The sequence below is a fragment of the Ostrea edulis genome, chromosome 9 (assembly GCF_947568905.1).
Source record: "Ostrea edulis chromosome 9, xbOstEdul1.1, whole genome shotgun sequence".
NCBI lineage: Eukaryota > Metazoa > Mollusca > Bivalvia > Ostreida > Ostreidae > Ostrea > Ostrea edulis.
The window spans coordinates 72,199,578-72,220,625 of NC_079172.1; the positions used below are offsets into that span (position 1 = coordinate 72,199,578).

At 36.4% G+C, this 21,048-nt stretch overlaps 1 protein-coding gene and 1 long non-coding RNA gene across 3 annotated transcripts; one reads left to right on the forward strand and one right to left on the reverse strand.

Moving 5' to 3' along the window:
- Nucleotides 1–286: 286 nt before the first annotated feature.
- On the reverse strand, nucleotides 287–7,544 carry LOC125659571 (monocarboxylate transporter 12-like). 2 transcript variants are annotated; one of them, XR_008798885.1, is made up of 7 exons: nucleotides 6,821–7,544; nucleotides 6,539–6,682; nucleotides 6,174–6,428; nucleotides 4,909–5,286; nucleotides 4,380–4,419; nucleotides 3,404–3,529; nucleotides 1,139–1,151 (listed from the first exon to the last, which is right to left on the reverse strand). XR_008798885.1 is itself a non-coding variant. In XM_048891283.2 (6 exons), exons 1-6 carry the CDS (start codon nucleotides 7,305–7,307, stop codon nucleotides 946–948), a joined length of 1,596 nt encoding a protein of 531 aa, XP_048747240.2. In that variant the 5' UTR covers nucleotides 7,308–7,544; the 3' UTR covers nucleotides 287–945. The 2 variants fall into 2 exon arrangements, 1 of the variants encoding a protein (XP_048747240.2); XM_048891283.2 differs by lacking the exon at nucleotides 4,380–4,419 and having other exon boundaries at nucleotides 287–1,151.
- Nucleotides 7,545–14,398: 6,854 nt separating this feature from the next.
- LOC125659576 (uncharacterized) lies at nucleotides 14,399–19,777 on the forward strand. The gene is made up of 4 exons (XR_007364128.2): nucleotides 14,399–15,511; nucleotides 16,386–16,610; nucleotides 17,032–17,158; nucleotides 18,589–19,777. It is a non-coding gene; the product is annotated as an uncharacterized LOC125659576 (long non-coding RNA).
- Nucleotides 19,778–21,048: the final 1,271 nt, after the last annotated feature.

Sequence of the window (21,048 nt, forward strand, 5' to 3'; positions counted from 1 at the left end):
CCTTGACCCATTGTCAAGTTCACTTTTTAGAAAATACAAACTCTGTCCTGGCCATATCAAGTAATGAAGAAACATTTAGATTTCATGCTTATAACAGATTTTCATGTTAACTGAGGCTGTATTAGGACCTGATCCAAGGACATATGGTCAAGTTCAAGGTTTTTATGTCACACAGCTTTACTCTAGTTATCGCAATATTTCGGCGAACGAATTATTACAATTAATTTCTATAAGCATAAGGAAGACAAAATGCAGTTGATTTTGTATACTTTGAAAACACGAGATGTGTCCTTTAATGTTTATTGCGTATCAATGTTATATATCAACGTCATTATGATACATGTATATAACTCTGCTTACTACTCATTGACGATAAATGATACAACAAATTCCTGCCATATAAATACATAATGAAAGATATACATGAAGTATAAATAATATGTTGCCGCACTGCGCCATACAGCATTAAAGTGCACTGTCCATTCCTCGGCCTTGACTGGGGCGCGGGACGGTGCACATGTACAACACGAGAGCGAGGCTATCAGTTTCACTGTTACATGCCACTTGTCTAGAAAGACTGCGAAACTTTGCCCATTTTTTTTCTGCATGTCCATTTTTATACCTTGTAAGAATTACAATACAGTATATCATTTTCATTGCAGTACGGATTTTAAAATTACATTTGAAAGTACATATCATATTCAGACTATCACTCTGTCACTAAAACTGTACACTAGACGGATAAAGGTGATTCCTACAGATTTCAAATCGTATACAGGATGTAATTGCGGACACAATCAGAGCAGTTGCATATATAGTCTTGGGTACACGTAACTGGTTAGTATAGAGTTTAACGGTGAGATACAAGTCATATATAGGTGACAACACACACACACACACACACACACACACACACACACACACACACACACATTTGTTTTATTTCTAAGCAGCAGGTGCCCCGACAGGAGACGTATTACTTATGGTGAAGACTTGGTCCCCACTCGAGCCAGATGAAGCACTCGTTGCGGTGGGTTTTGTTCTTTTCAAGGAGGGGTTGGTGAAGACTAAAGACAAGGCTCCTAGCAGCATGGCTACCCCGGCGATGTAAAACGGCAAGTCAATGTCCAGCACTAACGCAGACAGCGCATCTGAAAAGTGTATTTAAAATTGATGAAAACAAATTACTAATAGTAGTATACGAAACACTGCGCACGATTATACATGATTATGAATCAAATTAGTCTATGCTTTTACATGTTCCTTTTTTACCTTTGAACTCATTAAGAAAACTACATACACATATCTTGACTACTTTGGTCCGCACAAAATAATTGATTTTCAAAGTTATCTACGTCTGAGAAAGAGACAGAGAGATAGAGAGAGAGTTTGAGTTTCGGAGACAAATTTTCTATATATTGAATTGGACATTTATAGTTTATTGTAAAACATAACTTGGTTTAGAAAGTTCTGATGTTATGATTTATTTATGTTTGGCAGGGACCTCTATGGCACAATTACTTAAGTGTTGTCAAAGCATAAAACCTACGCGACACATTTTCATAAGATTTTACCCAATGATATTCCTTACGCGCTTTCTGCGTGTTTTCTAAAATGTTTCGATTTGATGGGGGAATGTCACCCGATAGGAACTCTTCATTTCGGGAGATAAAATATTGCGCCATGGAAGTCTTCATTTGAACAGAAAATTTATCGACTAAAACCATTTTGGGATTTTCATACCTACCCGGTAAGAAATGCAAAATTAATACATGTACAATGTAGTGATAGAGATTTAACTTAAACAGTCAACTAAGTTATTTGAAGCGAACAACAGTGTCACTTAAGTGCACATTGATTGCAGGAACCGACCGAAGCTGGATATGAATTAAGAAGGACTGCTTCAGAATTTGGTGAAGGTGTCAGTTTAAATATTCAGTCGAGCCGAATCTCTACCGAGATTACTATTATAGACTATATTCAGGAAAATCTTGTTTCATTATTAGGGACTTTGAGTAATGGTATCCAATGTAATGTACGCTTTTTGACTGCTGTCAATGTGATGCATTTATCTGTGGATCTTGTTCATGGTGTCCTTCAAAACCTCTATCCGAATTGCCTCAGTCAACTTATGTACATTGTAAGTGCATTATTTTATCTATTGTCTCAGTCCACATTTTTATGTAAGGTGAAGATAATGAACATTGATCAATCTGATAACGCCTATAAGCAATACAAAATAGATAGTTGACAAACACGGACCCATGGATATACCAGAGGTGTGATCAGGTGCCTAGGAGGAGTAAGCACCCCCTGTCGACTGTTCACACCCGCCGTCAGTCCTATATTTTGATCAGGTAAACGAAGTTATCCGTAGTCAAAATCAATGTGCCAAGAACGGTCTAACAATCGGTATGAAACACATCAGACAGCATTTGACCCACCGATAGGTTGTATTGGCAAACTAGATCGCTATAACGACCATAAAATTTTCAAAATGCTGATTTTAAAACGAGACTGTTGAAACCCCTGAACCATCAACTTGTTTGTCAGTAGCTTGCCTTGATTTAAAAGCTGACCATATGGAGAACAAGCTTTTGCGTATCGAATCAGTTGAGAGATATAAACAACATATGCAGGTGATAGTGGAATATTGCTTCATAAATATGGAAAGCTGAAATCATCCCGTTCGTCATAATGTTGAGTTGTTAGTTTGCCGTTAATATATACTTTCAATAACATGTCTAAGTATGAAGCAGAAGTGGACGACTCTGTGGTGTCTTTTATTTTGAGCTCACAGTGATATATCGAATCTACATATAAATGAAAGTTATACTTGTTAATCGATAAAACGTCGTCGATATATCTAAATGTCGAATTGAAGGCCACAGTAAGAGATTTTTTTTTCTCACGTAGAAGTTTTTGAATAGATTCTGCTTCATATGAATATAAAAACAGGTCAGCTAACAAAGGAGCACAATTTGTGCCCATGGGATTTATTTTATTTATTGTCTCAGTCCATATTTTCATGCAAGGGCATTATTTTTTTCCTATTGTCTCAGACCACATTTTTATGTAAGTGCACCATTTGAGTGAAATATTCTCGCGAGGGACGTTAAACAATATTCATGTACGTGCATCATTTTATCCATTGTCTCAGTCCACATTTTTATGAAAGGACATTGTCTGCACCGAAGAAGCAAGTTTCCATGAAATAATGTTTCTCCTAAAGAGCCAGCCGAACTTTTCTGTATGAAGTTAGAAGAGCCATTAGAACGAGTTCATTGACAAGCCATCATCCTATATATTAAATGTGCTTGATCGAGTTCACAAATTAAGGAGGCTGTATAATATCGACTGTTTTCGAGTGCTTAGATATAATGACAGTGAATAAAATACTTACTTGTCATTGGTCCGGCTATTAGAGACCCGACACCAAAACTTAGATTGTTCGCTCCAAAACTGGTAGGGAACTTCTCGACACCAAACATGTCAATTAGGATAACCGGAAGTAGGCTGTACAGGCACCCTAATGTATGCAAACAACCGCCAGTTAGAATGAAGCTATCGCTTTCACCATAGAGACATGTCTGTAGGAATTATATACATTTGTACACTAAAATCAAAGGGGCATTAGCTGGCATGTTGTCATCAAAATTTGAATTCAATGAAAATTGCTCTATATTATATACTTCAGTCAAACATGTAACACCAGTATTTGATGATCTCAAACACTTTTAAACCTCAAAGCAGGCACATGAATGTGTAATTTTTGGTATTCAATAATTATCGACTTGCAAGCCAATAATTCTTTCTTATAACAATATATTTCTTTACATCAAAAGCGGTTATCAAACACAGTTTTATTAGGCTTGTCTTGTTTTTGTACAAAATAAATGTTGTTATTAGTCATTGACATATTTCTCTGCCATTGAGAGTTTCTGAGAGGAGAAAAAAATGGTTGTCATCACTTTCACAGCTAATGCCCCTTTAAGTTTGTTAAGTTTCATGATCAGACTTGTCATGGATACATTGTCAGTGTGGGCTACTCTTGGTATACATGTCTCAGAGCAATATAGTTAAGTGTTCACAGGTATTTAATCATCAGCAATATCGTTAAGTGTTTACAGGTATTTAATCATCAACTACTCCTGTATCTGTGATTCTCAGTAATATTGAAAATGATCATTGAATCTATAGTTTGTTCAATTCTTATTCAAAACTTCTGTGAAAAGGAAAACTCGTATTAAGACAATTTTTTAAGTATTAACTTAATATATGATTATAGAAAGTGAAGAGTCAAATTAAAATTTTAAAATCATATATTGTTTCTCGAGAGAGAATTATGGTTTGTTTTTGTTTTACTTCCGTTATCATACCATTAAAGTGTGCGGGCCATCTTGTGCGCTAGCATTCGCTCTGAAACAAATCTAATGTTTAGATGCATAGCAAAACAGTGAAACACTGATGAAATGAATATCACAATCCCTTGCAAATCATTGAACGATTTAAAATGTATAACGATACTAATATATAGTTTATTTAAGCAATAAATTCCATTTTTTTTTAAAGTATAGAAGGGTATGCATTGTGCTGCTTCACGCTGACATACTTTAGGAAGCGCTATAGCGGTTCATGAAAAGTATACCGGTGTTAAGCGATGCAGTTCATATCCTCATGTATTTTGAAAAATGAAATCTATTTCTTAAATTTAAATTTACATTCTACTTTCATTTCTTTCGGAATATTCAACCGTTAAAATAGACGTACTATACTAGAACATGTATATTAAATAGTTCTGTATTCATACGAGCATTGTACACAACTGCAACGCGTTCGTGAAAAAATGTCTATCATTACAACTTTTAAAAATATCAAAGGCTAAAGAATGAAAAATGAAATCTAAACCTGTTGAAACCCCAAAACAGCAACTGCCAACGATGAAAATGATGTATGTATTTGCGCGGGCATAAATTGCCATGGAGGCCGAACAAACAAGGAATGCCAAGATGAAGGATATTAGCCGCCTATGTTGTGATTTTCCAGTGAGTATTCCGATCCCGATCCTTCCGGTGATGCTTGTAAAACCGATGGTGGAAATCAACATAGCTGATAATTCTCGCGAGAGATTCATGTCTATCGCTTTCGATGGCAGAAACAGGAACGGAATGGTATCAGAGACTCCAAACATCAAGGTTGAAAACGTCAGTGAAACGCAATTAGGAGACCGCATGGAATCTGTGTCACAAAGTGTCCTCTTAATCTCCGAGAACACCGATTCCTTCTCTGAAAATATAATTTCAATTTACCAGATTTAATCCGCGTCATCTTGGGTGACCAATACCTGTATAAATCAAAATTACCTCTTATACGTACGTGATGTATAAATAACGAAGTACACGTCGTTGAAACTTTAAATGACATTATTTTTGAACAAACATACTTTTCACCTTCACTAGATAAAGAGTTTCTAATACGCCCGTTAATCTCCTCACACATCCTTGCCTCATCTTCGTAAGTCAAGAGTTTCTAGGAGTTTGTGAAGAGATAAGCGTATCACGAAACGTTTGGCTAACGAAAGATGGTTATACAAGTGTTAAACATATATCAATCGTGCGTCTAATAACAAAACCAAAGTTCTCCGACCCATCTCTCCTCACCCGCAAAACTTAGGGATTTTCGTAATAACATAATTACAGGTATTTTTTAAAATTTCAATAATGAGAAAATTCTTAGCCTTGAACGTGAAGTTTTTGAGATATCCATGATTTAGCTTCGTTATCTAATAATGTAGTAAACAATTGTTCAGCTGTCGTTACGCTAAGTATGTGCATTACTTTCTTCTACCGTCACTGGAGCCGGTAGTTGTGCTGACAGGTTATGCTTGCGAAGTTTCTAGAATTGTGTACACAGGTATTAACTAAAAGACCGTGAGGATTCACAGTTTTAAGTGAAAAAAGAATAATTAAGGAAGAATAGATATTCAAATCACAATTTTTTTTAAAATTCTACTTACGTTTAGAAAGTTTTTTGGTTTTGCACTTGTCGGTAGATGAAACCGAAGAAAACTTTGGCATCAGATGACTGCTTTCTCATTCAGTATATTATAGATTATTCAAATATCAGATATCAAAAGTGTGTACGTTAAAAATACACGAAGAGAGAAACGTTACCCGCTTTCTTGGGCTGGTTTTGCACTTGTCGGTAGATGAAACCGAAGAGAATTCCATTGAGATAGAGAGCGGAGCACACCAGGAGGGTTCCCTGAAGGCCGTAAAGGCTGACCAGAACTGAGAACATCATTGGAAACACGATGAAGCCCAGCCCGCCGCCGGCTACACTTAGAGCTATTGCAAAACCTCTTTTTTTCTCAAAGCAATCACTGACCATAAATGTAGAAGAGATTATCATCAAACCTAGCCCCAGACCTGTTGAAAGAATTCTGTATTATAAAATTGTACATTACATCCGGGAGGATAAAGAAAAAAATATATACATTTATTGGACATTAAAAAAAATCCATTTCATATGAATATACCTGGAAATAGACCCAACCCGACGAGAGTCAGAGGGGGAGAATTGGTAAACGTGACCAATAGAAATCCAGCAGAAGTAATCACTCCGCCAGCAGACGACAGAAATCCACAGGAAGTGAGTTTGGTCAAAGCCGAGATAGCGGGTGCTTTAATTATAGAATACACTGTATTTTCATTTATACTTTCTATTTAAGGTATGTGTACATCAAAGTGATGTTATTATTATTATTTTTTTTTTTTAGATTCAAATGAAATCAATACAAACATAAAACACATGTACATGCCTAGTAACAAAGGAAGCGAATTGACCAGAGAGCCTGTCCACGCTAATTCAGAGGAGGCCTCTTTCCGTGTCTTCTCCAACTCCTCTTGAACAATGCCCATACTGCTGCGGGTTCCTGCAAACAGGAAGTACGAAAAGAAACTGCCGACGACCACCATCCAACAAAACCCACCGTCCTTCTCCACAGTTTGTTGTGGCTCGGAAGGTCGTTCCTCTGCTAAATGAATCCGCTGGAGGATAAGGTGGGACAGGCCTTGACAGAAGGACTTGGAACCATCCCCGTCCTCACGTGTCTCCTGCACCCCGGGGTACTCCGCGTGCTGTTGTTCATTAATACTGTGCAGGGAAGGACATCCCGGAGTCGTGTTCCGCCCATCTTTGTATTCTCCATCTGTGACAGTTATGGTTTGTAAAATGCCGTCTCTGTCGCCCTCCTCGAGTATAGTGATCCCGATGTAGTCCCTTGAACGTCCAAACTCCTTTTCCATTAAATAAACGAAGATAGTGAATTTTTAATTCAATCTCAAAACTTCCACAATAAAATCGAAAGCATGACAAAAGGTGGGATAAATAACACCCATATATAGTGTGCAGGAGGGGCTCATGGAGGGAAGAGACACTACGTATTCAAATTAGCAAGACATTGCATTTATTCATGAAGAAAGATAAGTTATAATTTTTGCAGTTACCCTCCTTACATCGGAAGTTCTGAGCACGTCTGTTTGCTGCGGTCCTACGTTTCACGTAAATAGGGCAGCATCAACAATGTATTATCATGTGGACATTTTTAAATACTTGATGGGTTGAATAATAGGTATTACATGTATATACGCAAAGTTTAGTTTCTTCGATTTTGTTTTCAAAGCTGTTTACTTTCCCATACTGTGGGGTTGAGGAAAGGATCTAGTCGTTCCAATCTAATTACAGATTAATTAATGCGCACGAACTCGATCATGTCCAGTGTACAATTATAAAGTTTGAAATGCACGAACAAAAATATCGGGCCCTATTTTTGAGTAATAATGAATACACTGACATGTAACACGTGCTTGGTGTAAATTTCGGTCTACGTGAGAATTTTATAAGTAAATCAAGCAGCTTTTTATGAAGGAGATAAAACATATCAAAAGACACCTGGTTATGTATCACGATGAAAGCACGCGATAATATAGATTGAATTGCATACTTCTAAGAACTGCTGTGCAAGTCGAGCTGTGTAAATCATCGTCACGAAATTTAATTTTGAAATCACAAGAGACAAAAATAAATTTCAGCAGGAAAGTTAAATTAGGGTTACTACTGATCATGTTCAGTTTATTAGAACCTGGTGAATAATATTCCTGACTGACCCCTAACCCAGCCCATACTCTGATTAGGTCATCGTGACCATCGGCGAAATCATTTCAACTGGAAAATGGCCACTGATTTTGCAGACAGAATGACTATATACAAATCACTGAAGAAAAAGAATTAGAGTGCAATATTTAGGATTGGATGCTTTTTAACGTATTGTACTTTCATTCTGTCAGTTGATATGGATACGACTCGGCTGAGTCAATGACGTATGTTCAAGTTCAGAAATTGGTATGGCTCCCTTAATCTGCATCCACTGGTTTGTAACTTCAACGGTTTAATTAGAAACTAATTACATTTTACGTTTGGTCGTCAACAATATGAATAAAATATTAGTAATAAAGAAAGATATGCTAAAGATGACATGCTATCAAGAAATCATGGAGAAAGAAGTCATATATTCACACCAAAATCTTCTTTGATACAAAATAATGACTTTTTAATACATACGTACAAATGTGGAAATCTAATTAACCAGATTGATTGATACTGAAAAAAAATGTCTCATTACAAAGAAATACATGTACACAGGACGTATTCGTCAAATATTCCGGATAAAAAATTGCTCTTTGTGAAATAATGATATGTGTACGTCATCAACGGTCGTGTAAGTTGTGTCAAACACCATGGTAACGAAAAATAGCAACATAGTAGACTACATACTTATCGTTACTTATTACTGGTTAGCTTTTTATATCTGATGTGTAAAATCGATTTCACTTAGTGATTGAGTTTTTCAGGGACACACTCACTGTAGACTAGAAATCAGGATTGGGATCACGGTCCCCTGATTTGCACAAGAACAATGAAATGTTGACAAGGAAAATAGAGACAAAATATTAAACTTGTGAATTGTTCTCGGACTCCACAAAGAAAACTTTCAAGAAGAGAAAATGACTATCATCACAATTTGTAAAGATAACGAAGGCAAAAAACATCGAAAAGGTAAATATAACGAAATGAATTCATTCAAAATGAAAACAATTAGAAATAAAATACAAAGTAGAAGAAATTCGATCCCCCCCCCCCCCCCCCCCGCCAATATCAGAGTCCACGAAAGACATTACAAGTTGTAGAACGTGCTTGCTAATCGCAGTTAAATGAAAACACCCTTTTTAAAACAAACCCACAAATAACTTTCATGTGTCTAACATAAGAAATAATATATTTGTGTGACCTTTGCATATCAATTTCCGATTTAGTAGCGAGTTTCTCTTTTCTCAAGTTTAGACGCACAGTTACCTTTGGTTAAATCTGGTGACATCTGGAACAGACCGTCCTTGTAAAATAAATTTACATTGCCAATCACAATTCCACCTTTATTTTGAAGAAAACAAAGCGTGATGCAGAATGAATTTAATCTCATTGACAGCAAAACCCGTTTCTGAAATACTTATTGTTTACATGAAAACGCAAAATGCTTTGGTAAACATTTAGTGTCTTAAACAGATAATGCTTAAGATACCATGATCTAGAATAATATATGTAATTTAAGAACTTTAATTTTAACTATTTTTGAAGTGATAAAACTTTAAAGGACAAATTCCAATGGATATCGAGGTATTTCCATGAATTAATTCAAGGCTTATTTTATCTATTATATTATACTATAATACAATGCATAAGATTAAAAGCATGGTTATAAACGTCCTCACCTTAGATCAAGGTACAACTGTATATTTACAGATCATTTTACATATTTCACAATGATCAGAGAGAGAGAGAGAGAGAGAGAGAGAGAGAGAGAGAGAGAGAGAGAGTTAAATTCATTCACTGTATTAACATTAACTGGAAATGAGTTAACAGAATTCACTTCACCGTGTACAATGCCACGTGCGGGGACCGTGAACGGTGTACTAGCGCGGGGATGTGAATTCGAAGCGAAGAAAGTAGGCCAATAGGTATTCAAAGACTGATTGTGTTTAATAAAAATAAATCTAGATAGTCAAAAGTATTACACGGAAGACAATGGTTATTGACAAGCTAGCACTAGCAATTGGGGAGTCTAGAACACGTTGGAAATACTCAAACACTTCGACAATATACAAGTAGGGTAGGCGCCTGGTATATTTTTCGGTGTATTTGAAGAGAAATCTTCATTCCTACTACATAAAGTCCCAAGTTTTTTTTTTGACCAGAAACATTTCCTTTGAATGGGAACTCAATATTCGACTGAAGAAACCAACACAAAAAAAAATCAAGCATCGGCGTGTTCACCACCTTACTATCGGTTTTGCCAGTTCAGGTTAGTTCTTCGAAAACGAAAGTAGGTTTTTAATTTGATTTCACGATAATCACTAATCAAGTATCATTCAGTTATAGCTTACGGACTTCACCTCACATATCATCTTCACAAGTCAAGGGTTATTGATTCGTTACCTCGAAGGGTTATTTTTTCGTTACCTCGCACTGTTAGTGAGAAGTAACGAATCAATAACCCTTGACTTGTGAAGATGCTCACATATAAGAAGCAGTAACTCTGGAGCAAACGTTTCGGATTATTTATTCATTGATATGTTGAGGCCCATGCGCCCCTTGTTTGTTTTTGATAGCTTTTAATTCAAAGGTCTCGCGAAATCTGAGTGTTTTTCGCTGAATTTGATAAAATTGTATTGATGTACAATTAGATCACGTGTGAATTCCCGTGGTAGACTTTGACGAGATGATAGTGAAAACAAAGATACTCTGACACTGAATCTTTCCGGGATTGACAAGGGTACGTAGGGTTTTGGTTTTCTCTATTCAACATGATATTGAAAGATCTAAGGGTCCGGTCAATATTTATTGGGGGGTTAGGACCGATGCATTCTATATTTCCATTTTTGAAAAGCCCTATGTTCTATCTTCTAAAAATACAAAAAATGTTGCTGTCCTATATCAGGAGTGTAATTAAAAAGTGTGTGTCATATCTAATAAATATATTATATTTATGATTAAACACCATTTTTACTTCATTTTAAAAATCTATGGAGTTCTTCATAATTATCTCTCCAGTTATATCAGCTGAGGGATTCAAGCTCCTGAGAAAAGTTTGTTTCCTTTGTTTAATTTTTGTAATTTTATTCACAGCTTAATACTTCTTTTGTAATTTTTAATTACATGTTTTGATATTAAAACTTTTCAAAGATCGAGTATTTTATTGCAAATTGTCTCTAGTATATTTGATTTGGATATGAAATAAAGCATGCACACAATACGGTATTATTGTTTAAAAGATAGTTGAATTGAAAGTTTAAAATACTTTATAATATTTTAGTTCATTTGATATGGAAATATACAGGAAATTACCGAAAACAAATTCTTTTCAATATTAGTAGGACCACATTAAATTATAGCAAAATGCAAATGTTCCTACGCTCTGTGGATTCAAGTTTTTATCATGCACCCGTGACTGAAGACTTTGTGTGGAGTGCGTGGGGGGGGGGGGGGGGGGGTGGGGGGGTGGCATATTGCTGATGTCCTGTCTGTCTGAAACTTGAACCTTTTACAAAATCACAACAGCTATACAACAGCAGGGCCGCCTTGACTCAGGATGAGCAATGTGGTTAACGATGTTGTGTTTAATGAAAATTTTACCTTTCTTGGCGATACATATTTTCCACACTGACAACATAGATATATTCTGTAATTTTGTCACACCTCTAAACATTGATTGTCCCAGACAACACACCTTGTATATTGATTGTCCCAAACAACACACCTTGTATATTGATTGTCCCAGACAACGCACCCCTGTATATTGATTGTCCCAGACAACACACCTTGTATATTGATTGTTTGACAACACACCTTGTATATTGATTGTCTGACAACACACCCTGTATATTGATTGTCTGACAACACACCCCTGTATATTGATTGTCTCAGACAACACACCTTGTATATTGATTGTCTCAGACAACACACCCCTGTATATTGATTGTCTGACAACACACCCTGTATATTGATTGTCCCAGACAACACACCCCTGTATATTGAATGTCTCAGACAACACACCCCTGTATATTGATGTCTCAGACAACACACCCCTGTATATTGATTGTCCCAGACAACACACCCCTGTATATTGATGTCTCAGACAACACAGCCCTGTATATTGATGTCCCAGACAACACACCCCTGTATATCAATGTCCCAGACAACACATCCCTGTATATTGATTGTCCCAGACAACACACCCCTGTATATTGATTGTCCCAGACAACACACCCCTGTATATTGATTGTCCCAGACAACACACCCCTGTATATTGATTGCCAGACAACACACCCTGTATATTGATTGTCTGACAACACACCCTGTATATTGATGTCTCAGACTACACACCCTGTATATTGATTGTCAGACAACACAGCCCTGTATATTGATTGTCCCAGACAACACACCCCTGTATATTGATTGTCAGACAACACACCCTGTATATTGATTGTCAGACAACACACCCTGTATATTGATTGTCAGACAACACACCCTGTATATTGATTGTCAGACAACACACCCTGTATACTGATTGTCTGACAACACACCCTGTATATTGATTGTCTGACAACACACCCTGTATATTGATTGTCTGACAACACCCCCCTGTATATTGATTGTCAGACAACACACCCTGTATATTGATTGTCTGACAACACACCCTGTATATTGATTGTCAGACAACACACCCTGTATATTGATTGTCTGACAACACACCCTGTATATTAATTGTCTGACAACACACCCCTGTATATTGATTGTCAGACAACACACCCTGTATATTGATTGTCAGACAACACACCCTGTATATTGATTGTCCCAGACAACACACCCTGTATATTGATTGTCTGACAATACACCCTGTATATTGATGTCCCAGACAACACACCCTGTATATTTATTGTCTGACAACATACCCTGTATATTGATGTCCCAGACAACACACCCTGTATATTGATGTCCCAGACAACACACTCTGTATATTGATTGTCTGACAACACACCCTGTATATTGATGTCCCAGACAACACACCCTGTATATTGATGTCCCAGACAACACACCCTGTATATTGATGTCCCAGACAACACACCCTGTATATTGATGTCCCAGACAACACACCCTGTATATTGATTGTCTGACAACACACCCTGTATATTGATGTCCCAGACAACACACCCTGTATATTGATGTCCCAGACAACACACCTTGTATATTGATTGTCTGACAACACACCTTGTATATTGATTGTCAGACAACACACCTTGTATATTGATTGTCTGACAACACACCCTGAATATTGATGTCCCAGACTGTATTTGTTTAGACTGTGTTACCTGTATGCCCAATATCATTTGGTTCGGGGTGAATTGAAATCTCCATGACCACACATATTTCACAGAAAGGCTTGTATCGGAGTATAACTCGAAATCAGAACTGGTAACTTAAGGTGTTTTTCTTAAAAAAACCTAGATAGAATACCTGTGATGTGTACCTCAAAGGTCACGAAATATTATGTATGATTGAGAATCGAATCGTCTTGTTTGTTTTAATACATGCCGGACGACAAGAGGGAACCCATTACAATACGCCATGTGAGGGACATGATGGACCTCGTAAAAAAGAACACGTGACCATCCAATCCAGAAATGTGTTCGAAAACTATGAATCTACTTTCTAAAAATAAAGTTTTAGTCTTCGGATTTCTCTCCCCCAGTTTTCTAGTTATGCACGGTGTCTTTAATTTCCTTCCATTCAAGCTTTGGCAATTTAGGATATTTCTCCTTTATGTTTTTATAGTCATTCTCTTTCAGTTCCTTGCTCAATGTTTTTTTTCCAAAAAGTCTTTTTCAGCACATTGCAGATCTGTCATCGTAGGACAGCTAAAACTTTTCCGAAAGGAGCACCCCCTCCCAAATGTTCTTACTCTAAACATTACTTGTACATGTATCTATACGTAAACAAAAACATGGCACGAGCCTTGTTTACATAACAAAGAATTGTGAGTACTGTATCTCACTTGTAATTCAACAACTGACATTAAAATTTTTGCTGACCATTAGAAATACCTTAAAGGTAAGCATTGTAAACATTCAAAATGGTAACATAAACTTTGAAAATTTTCAGTTCAAATTGTGTCCATGCCCCTTTAAGGATGCATGAATTAGAATTAAAAACTCGTAATAACTAAACAAACATTTGCAACTTTTACCAACTTACATTCTCCTCTTTTGCTTATAAAAATCAGATAAATGATTTCTTATATTCTATATAGCTAAACAGGTAAAGGTGTTGTATAAAACAGTTTAAGAACTTTAGATTTGCTCAGATGTAGCAGTTATGTCTTGGTTTAGACAGACTTTAATTCTTTAACATGTCCAACAACTCACTAACTACATTTATACAAAAAAAAAAAAAAAACAACCCCAAACAAACAAATAAATTAATTTAAAAAAAACTCCAAACACTAGCAAGCAACATGAAATTGCCGCCAGGATCTCTCATTGGCTGAAATACTAATAACCAGCCGATAGAAATTGAATTTTTACAATACCTATGAAATATACCTACTTTCACCTTGGCTATTTTCAAAATACCCGAGACCTCCCTTCACCCATTGTACGAAATAGGGATATTTAATTAAGTTCATTTAAATTCAAACACCCAAAAACACTGGAGTTAGTAGCGCTGCGCATGAATGAATGCGAACATGAATGAATGAATGAATAAGATATTTTAATTAAATCAACTCTGAAATACGATGTAAAATAATACAACAAAATCCAACTATCATAATTACATATTAATCACCGAGGAAGAATATAATTCAAACACTTTTGTTGGGGAGTACATTACTATCGGAGATGTGATCCGGTCGGGGTAAGCTAGAGAGACATTTCCGTTGTAACAATCATATTTATGGTATATACGGACACATTAAAGTAGGTTATCTAAACAAACAAAATTATGGTGCACATGCAGGTATGAATTTGAAAGTTCATTTCAAGTTTAACTCTGCAAGGCGTATATATTTTGTCTACAGATGCCAACCGCTAAAATTGCCCCTGTTGTGGTGACAATAGATTTTGGAAGGACTTATTCTGGATATGCATTTTCCTTCCGCTTCGATTTTCTGAACGACAAAGAGAGACACATCGGGGAAATTAATACATTCACATGGATTTCCTGGGATTTAGTGTCTGAAAAGACTCCGACGGCCCTGCTGCTTGACAAAGACCAAACTTTCGTCGGTTTTGGGTTTGACGCTGAAAACAGGTATAGCAACATGACGGAAGATGAAAGGAAAGACGCTTATTATTTCCACCGGTTTAAAATGATGCTTTATGATAAAGACGGGGAATTGGTGAGTAAATACAAGCATTTCGCCGATTTAGATTAGTATTCATGTTCACTCCTTTATCCAGTGGATATCACCGATTACATAACTTTTAATTATTGCACTATGTATTCCTACGTCGTTTGTGACGTCACAAACAAACGTCAAGTTTACGTAGTTTGTTTTACAAAATGCCAAGAAGCAAAAAATCCCAGCGATTAAAACGTAAATGAATAACCGGGGAAGGGATTTTACATGTGATAAAAAGAATCTCCCATGATTTGTGGTTTGATATGATTTATATCCAACTCGTTGTGTGTTTCTATCTCCGAGCCTTGGCGAGGGGATAGAGAACACACAACTCGTTGAATATAAATTATGATATCAAACCACAAACCACAGGCGATCCTATATATCTGGTATATACATTCTCGCCATCATCTTTTAAAAATATGTTTTCATGATGACGAATTTTCAGCGGAAAAAAAGTTAAAATGACAAAAATGAGCGAGCCGTCATTGTGCGTGTTTTACTGCAATTCTAGAATATGTGTTTGCAAATTATATTTTGCTGTTTATTTTGAATCCCGTGGGGATCCAGGTTAGAATTTGTCCTCAGTACCCATCACTTGTCGCAAGAGGCGACTAAATGGGGCGGTCCTACGGATGAAACCGCAAAACCTGAGGTCCCGTGTCTCAGTAGATGTGGCACAATAAGGAGGCCGAGCCCTCCCTGCTCAAAGTCCGTAAACACCGAGCATAGGCCTTAATTTTGCAGCCATTCACCAGCAATGGTGACCTCTCCATATGATTGAAAAAAATTCTCAAAACGTGACGTTGAACGATATACAAGCTAGTTGTTTATTTTGAAATTTCTCATGTATACATGTATTTATATTTAGAAACTAACCAGAAATGCCACCCTGAAGGACATGAAGAACAAGGAAATGCTAGGCATCGATGTTTTCGCTCACTCCATTAGATATCTTAAGGACCGCTTCGAGAAGAGGGATTTGAAAAAGTATTCCATGTATCATCACGACAGTATCACAATTAAGTGGGTTCTAACAGTTCCTTCTATATGGGATAAACCTGCTAAACAGTTCATGTAAGAAGCTGCGGAAAAGGTATGCCCTACATTTTCATTGAATCGTGATCATCTATCTAATCAACGAGTGTTATTGCAATCAAGACTTATATCTAAATCCGTTTGGAGACTAATTATCGCAAGATTTCGACGAACTATTATATCGAATTACTTAATGCATAAGAAATACAAAATGCATGATAATTTTGTATTCTTTGGAAACGTGCGATGTGTATATATATCGCTGTTTTTCAATTCTCTCTCTCTCTCTCTCTCTCTCTCTCTCCACATTCTATCTAATGAACATAAAAATCATGAATTCAAATTGCTTGAAAACGGTTTAGAAAGGAACCCATTTTAAATAACCAAGAATATAATTGAATTTATATACACTATTTGGATATTTTGTCAAATTTAAGAGTTTTTTTGTGATGAAATATCAAACATGTATTTGATATTAGGCTGGGATTCCAAGAGCGTCTCTTCTTATCTGCTTAGAACCAGAAGCTGCAGCCATAGAGAAGGGCAACAACGAGTGTTTGGATGCAATGAAGCCGTGACGAAGGTTTATAGTGTTGGATGCTGGAGGTATGTTTTTCAAATATTAGCTTGGATCGTGTAAATGTGAAATGGCGATGGATCTTTTTATTCTAATACGATACCACAATGCTTAGCTGAGTTACCTTATCTATACGAACATTTTACTTTAGGCGCAATACTCAGCAATAACCAAAGCCCTGCTAACTGACCTCTAAATACACTGCATGTCCCCGGGAAAAGGATTGCTACTTGACCTTTAATTCCTGCAAATTGACCTTCAAAGTCCTACTAACTGACCTCCAAATATACCGAATGTCCTTGGGTGCTTGTATGCTTGGATATCATTTTCACAGATTGTAATCTATAGTCGGAAATGTTGTATAAGATTTCCATAACAATCTTGAATCTTTGGATTTCTATTGTGACCAGCTTTAATCTGGGGAACTGTATTCTATCGTGTCACCTCTACAGAAACAGAATGAGATACACGGGACAATTGATGCACTGTACAGTGTACTTCATATTACGTAAGGATTATCGTTATCTATCGTCCCCAATTTATGATTACTTTCTTAGTATCAACAACTACAAATGCGCTTGATTATTGAAATTGCCGACTCGGTCGGAATGTAATATACACAGGTAGAGTACTAAATAAATAAATAGAAAGATAGACAAGTAGATAAATATATAGAAGATCAATAGATAGAAAAGTAAATAGATAAAACCATGTAAAAATATTCTCGTTTATTTGAGGCCATTGACGCGTCTGCTTTGAATTTTACGTACAGGCGGTTAATTTAGTGTTACTATTTAGTTGTTGTCGGAGTCAACATGTACATGTTATGATGAATTAAAATAAACGATACATGTAAAAAGTAAGCTTTGCTGATTTCTGGGTCTATGGGAATGACAAAGGGTTACTCATGATACCCCCTTGTCAGAACTCTTGTTGATAGGGAAGACTACTAGTGTTGTAGTGGTTGAAGTCTGCTTTGATTGCTGGTGCCCAGATAGATCAGTTTGTAGAGCACCTCATTAGATATTCAAACAGTCGGATTAAAACCACCCCTTCCCCTTACTCTCGTCAGACTTAGATTCACGGTATCAGCTTCAAATCCTGTTCTTATCCATTGCAGTTTTCTCCTTGTTACATTTGGAGCATTAATCTGGAACCTAGAACCTTTATCTGCTATGAGATCCAGTATTGTAGGGGTTTGAGAGTGAAGACCTTTAAAGTCCATGTTCGAATCCCGGTCTGGTCGATTTTCTCCCTCTCAGTGTTATGATAGTGGCCAGAAAATGTTGCAGAATGGTCAGGGTTGCAGGATTGACCGGGGGGCTACAGTTTGACTTAAAATTCTAAATGATTGATACAGAATTACACTGTATATTTTGAAGAATATGACTTACTGTCGATAATTGTATATTTCAAATTCAGTGGATGTGTATGTAACTTGAAGTATATGTCATTTCAGAAATTGAAATTAGCGACAGACTTTCATCTCCATTATTAAGTCTGTCAAGGATTATACTTGCCAATGGGCTAAATGAAACGGTGAATATAACGAAAAGTGATTAATCTCATGACTCCTGTAAGGAATGCAAAATAGACAATTGTGAAAACACGGACCCTGGATATACCAGAGGCGGACTCAGGTGTCCCGGAGGAGTATGCTGTCAAAGGGTCGCATCCGCCTAGAGTCCTATATCTCGATCAGGTAAACGGAGTAATATGAAGTCAAAATCAGTGTGTAAAGAACGGTTTAATAATTGATATGAATTACACCAGACAGCTTTTGACTGAATGACAGGTTGTTTTTGCAAACTAAATTGTTATGACGACCATAGAATTTGCGAATTGTTGATGTTAAACGAGACTGTTGAAACCCTTGTAACATCAACCTGTTTGGTAGTAGCCTACCTCGATTTGAAAAAGAAAAATTGTCTACACTGCTTGGTTGATTTATATTTGTTTTTATTTTATATGTTGTTACAAACGCCCATGAAATCAAAATTCCTCGACTTCCTGTTAAGAGGGTATGTACATGAGAGAAAATATTGATTTCTATGTATTGGTACAGGCATCCGAGAACCCAGGCCAACCCAGATATTGTCGATAGATTAAGGTAGACCTTTAGCATTGTAGCTTTCCAGCATTCAATAACATAAAGGTGTTGACGTATGCGAGCATGGGGTTACGTAAACAACATGCCATTGAGGACTATCATTAATCCTAATGGTAGACCAAACGTATATAGTTTCGTTTCATTCTGTAGTAGGAAGCAGGTTGATGTTGAATAACCTAAACTAGATCATTCTCTTTGTTGAAAGTTGAGCAAGGTATGAAGAGCGACCATTAGGGTAGATACTGTAAAATCTTCGAAGGTAAAGCAAATCTGTAACTATGAAAACAAGAAATGTTCATCCAACACATCGTAACAGAGATTCACAGGAAATGAGACAACATGCTGTAGTGGTAGGACTCGAACAAACCGGATACAATGTAAACAGTATTTGTTAAAACAGAGTAAAGCAGAGCGCCATTTTTATCAAAGAAGGAAGTTATGTATGGTCTTGTAAAAGCAAGGATAGCACTATTGTGAGGAGACACCCTACCGAGGAGGAAGAGAGACATATGGCAGAGTAATACATTGTAGATTGGTCTTGATTACGGGTATGATTATTGATTGATACTGCTGAATACAAATGAATTGTTGTAAACTTTAACATATTGGACATCAATAAAGAAATCATATTCTAAAATACAAATTCTGTGATCACTTTAGTTTAAGTGATAGCTCATTATTACCAGACATTCACCGACTACACATAATTGATAGGTTTATCTAGGTGAATCCTTTAAATGATTATCAAATGTGTAAGATCTCTTTAATGAAAGCTGACGATAACGAAGAGCGATCAATCTCATAACTATAAGCAATACAAAATAAAAAGTTGGACAAACACAGACCTCTGGATATACCAGAGATGGAATCAGGTGTCTCGGAGAAGTAAGCATCTCCTGTCGACTGGTCACACCCTATATCTTCATCAGGTAAACATAGTTTTCCGTAGTCAAATTAAGTGTGCCAAGAACGGCCTTACAATCGGTATGAAACACGTCAGACAGCATTTGACCCAAAGATAGGCTGTAATGGCAAATTAGATTGTTATAATGACCACAGAATTTGCAAAATGCTGACTTTAAATGAGAATGTTGATTCCCCTGCACCATCAACTTGTTTGTCATAAGCCTGCCTCTATTTAAAATCTGATCGTATACGCAAACGAAGCGATTTCGTATCTTATCAGGGGGGAGATAATCACTATATGCAGGTGGCAATGGAATATGTCTACATAAATATGGAAAATTGCCGATGGAGAAGCTAAAATAATTCCGTTTGTCATAAAGTTGAGTTGTTAGTTTGCCGTTGATATATACTTTGAATGAAATATGTAAGTATAAAGCAGAAGAGGACGACTCTGTGGTGTCTTTTATTTCGAGTTCACAGGGATATATCGAATAGACATGTGAATGAAAATTATTATTGTTAATAGACAGAAAACGTCCTCGATATACAATGTATATAAATGTCGAATTGAAAACCACAGCAAAAGATTTTTCTCTTCACGTAGAAGTTTTTGAATGAATTCTGCTTCATAAGAATATAAAAACATTTTGTACCAGTGGGAATTCCAACAGACTGTTGGAAGACCTGATTACGGAAGCTCATTTAGGATACATCAAAAAATATTTTTGAATTTGAAATCATGAATTCGTTATTGCAGATTTAATTTGTTGTTTCAAAGTTTTAAATTCGTTATAACGGATTAAATTTGTTATAACAAATTTGTTGAATTTGTTTCAACAAATTTCAAAATTTATATTAACGAATTAAATTTGAAAACACGAAATTTAGGAATGGTTATATCAA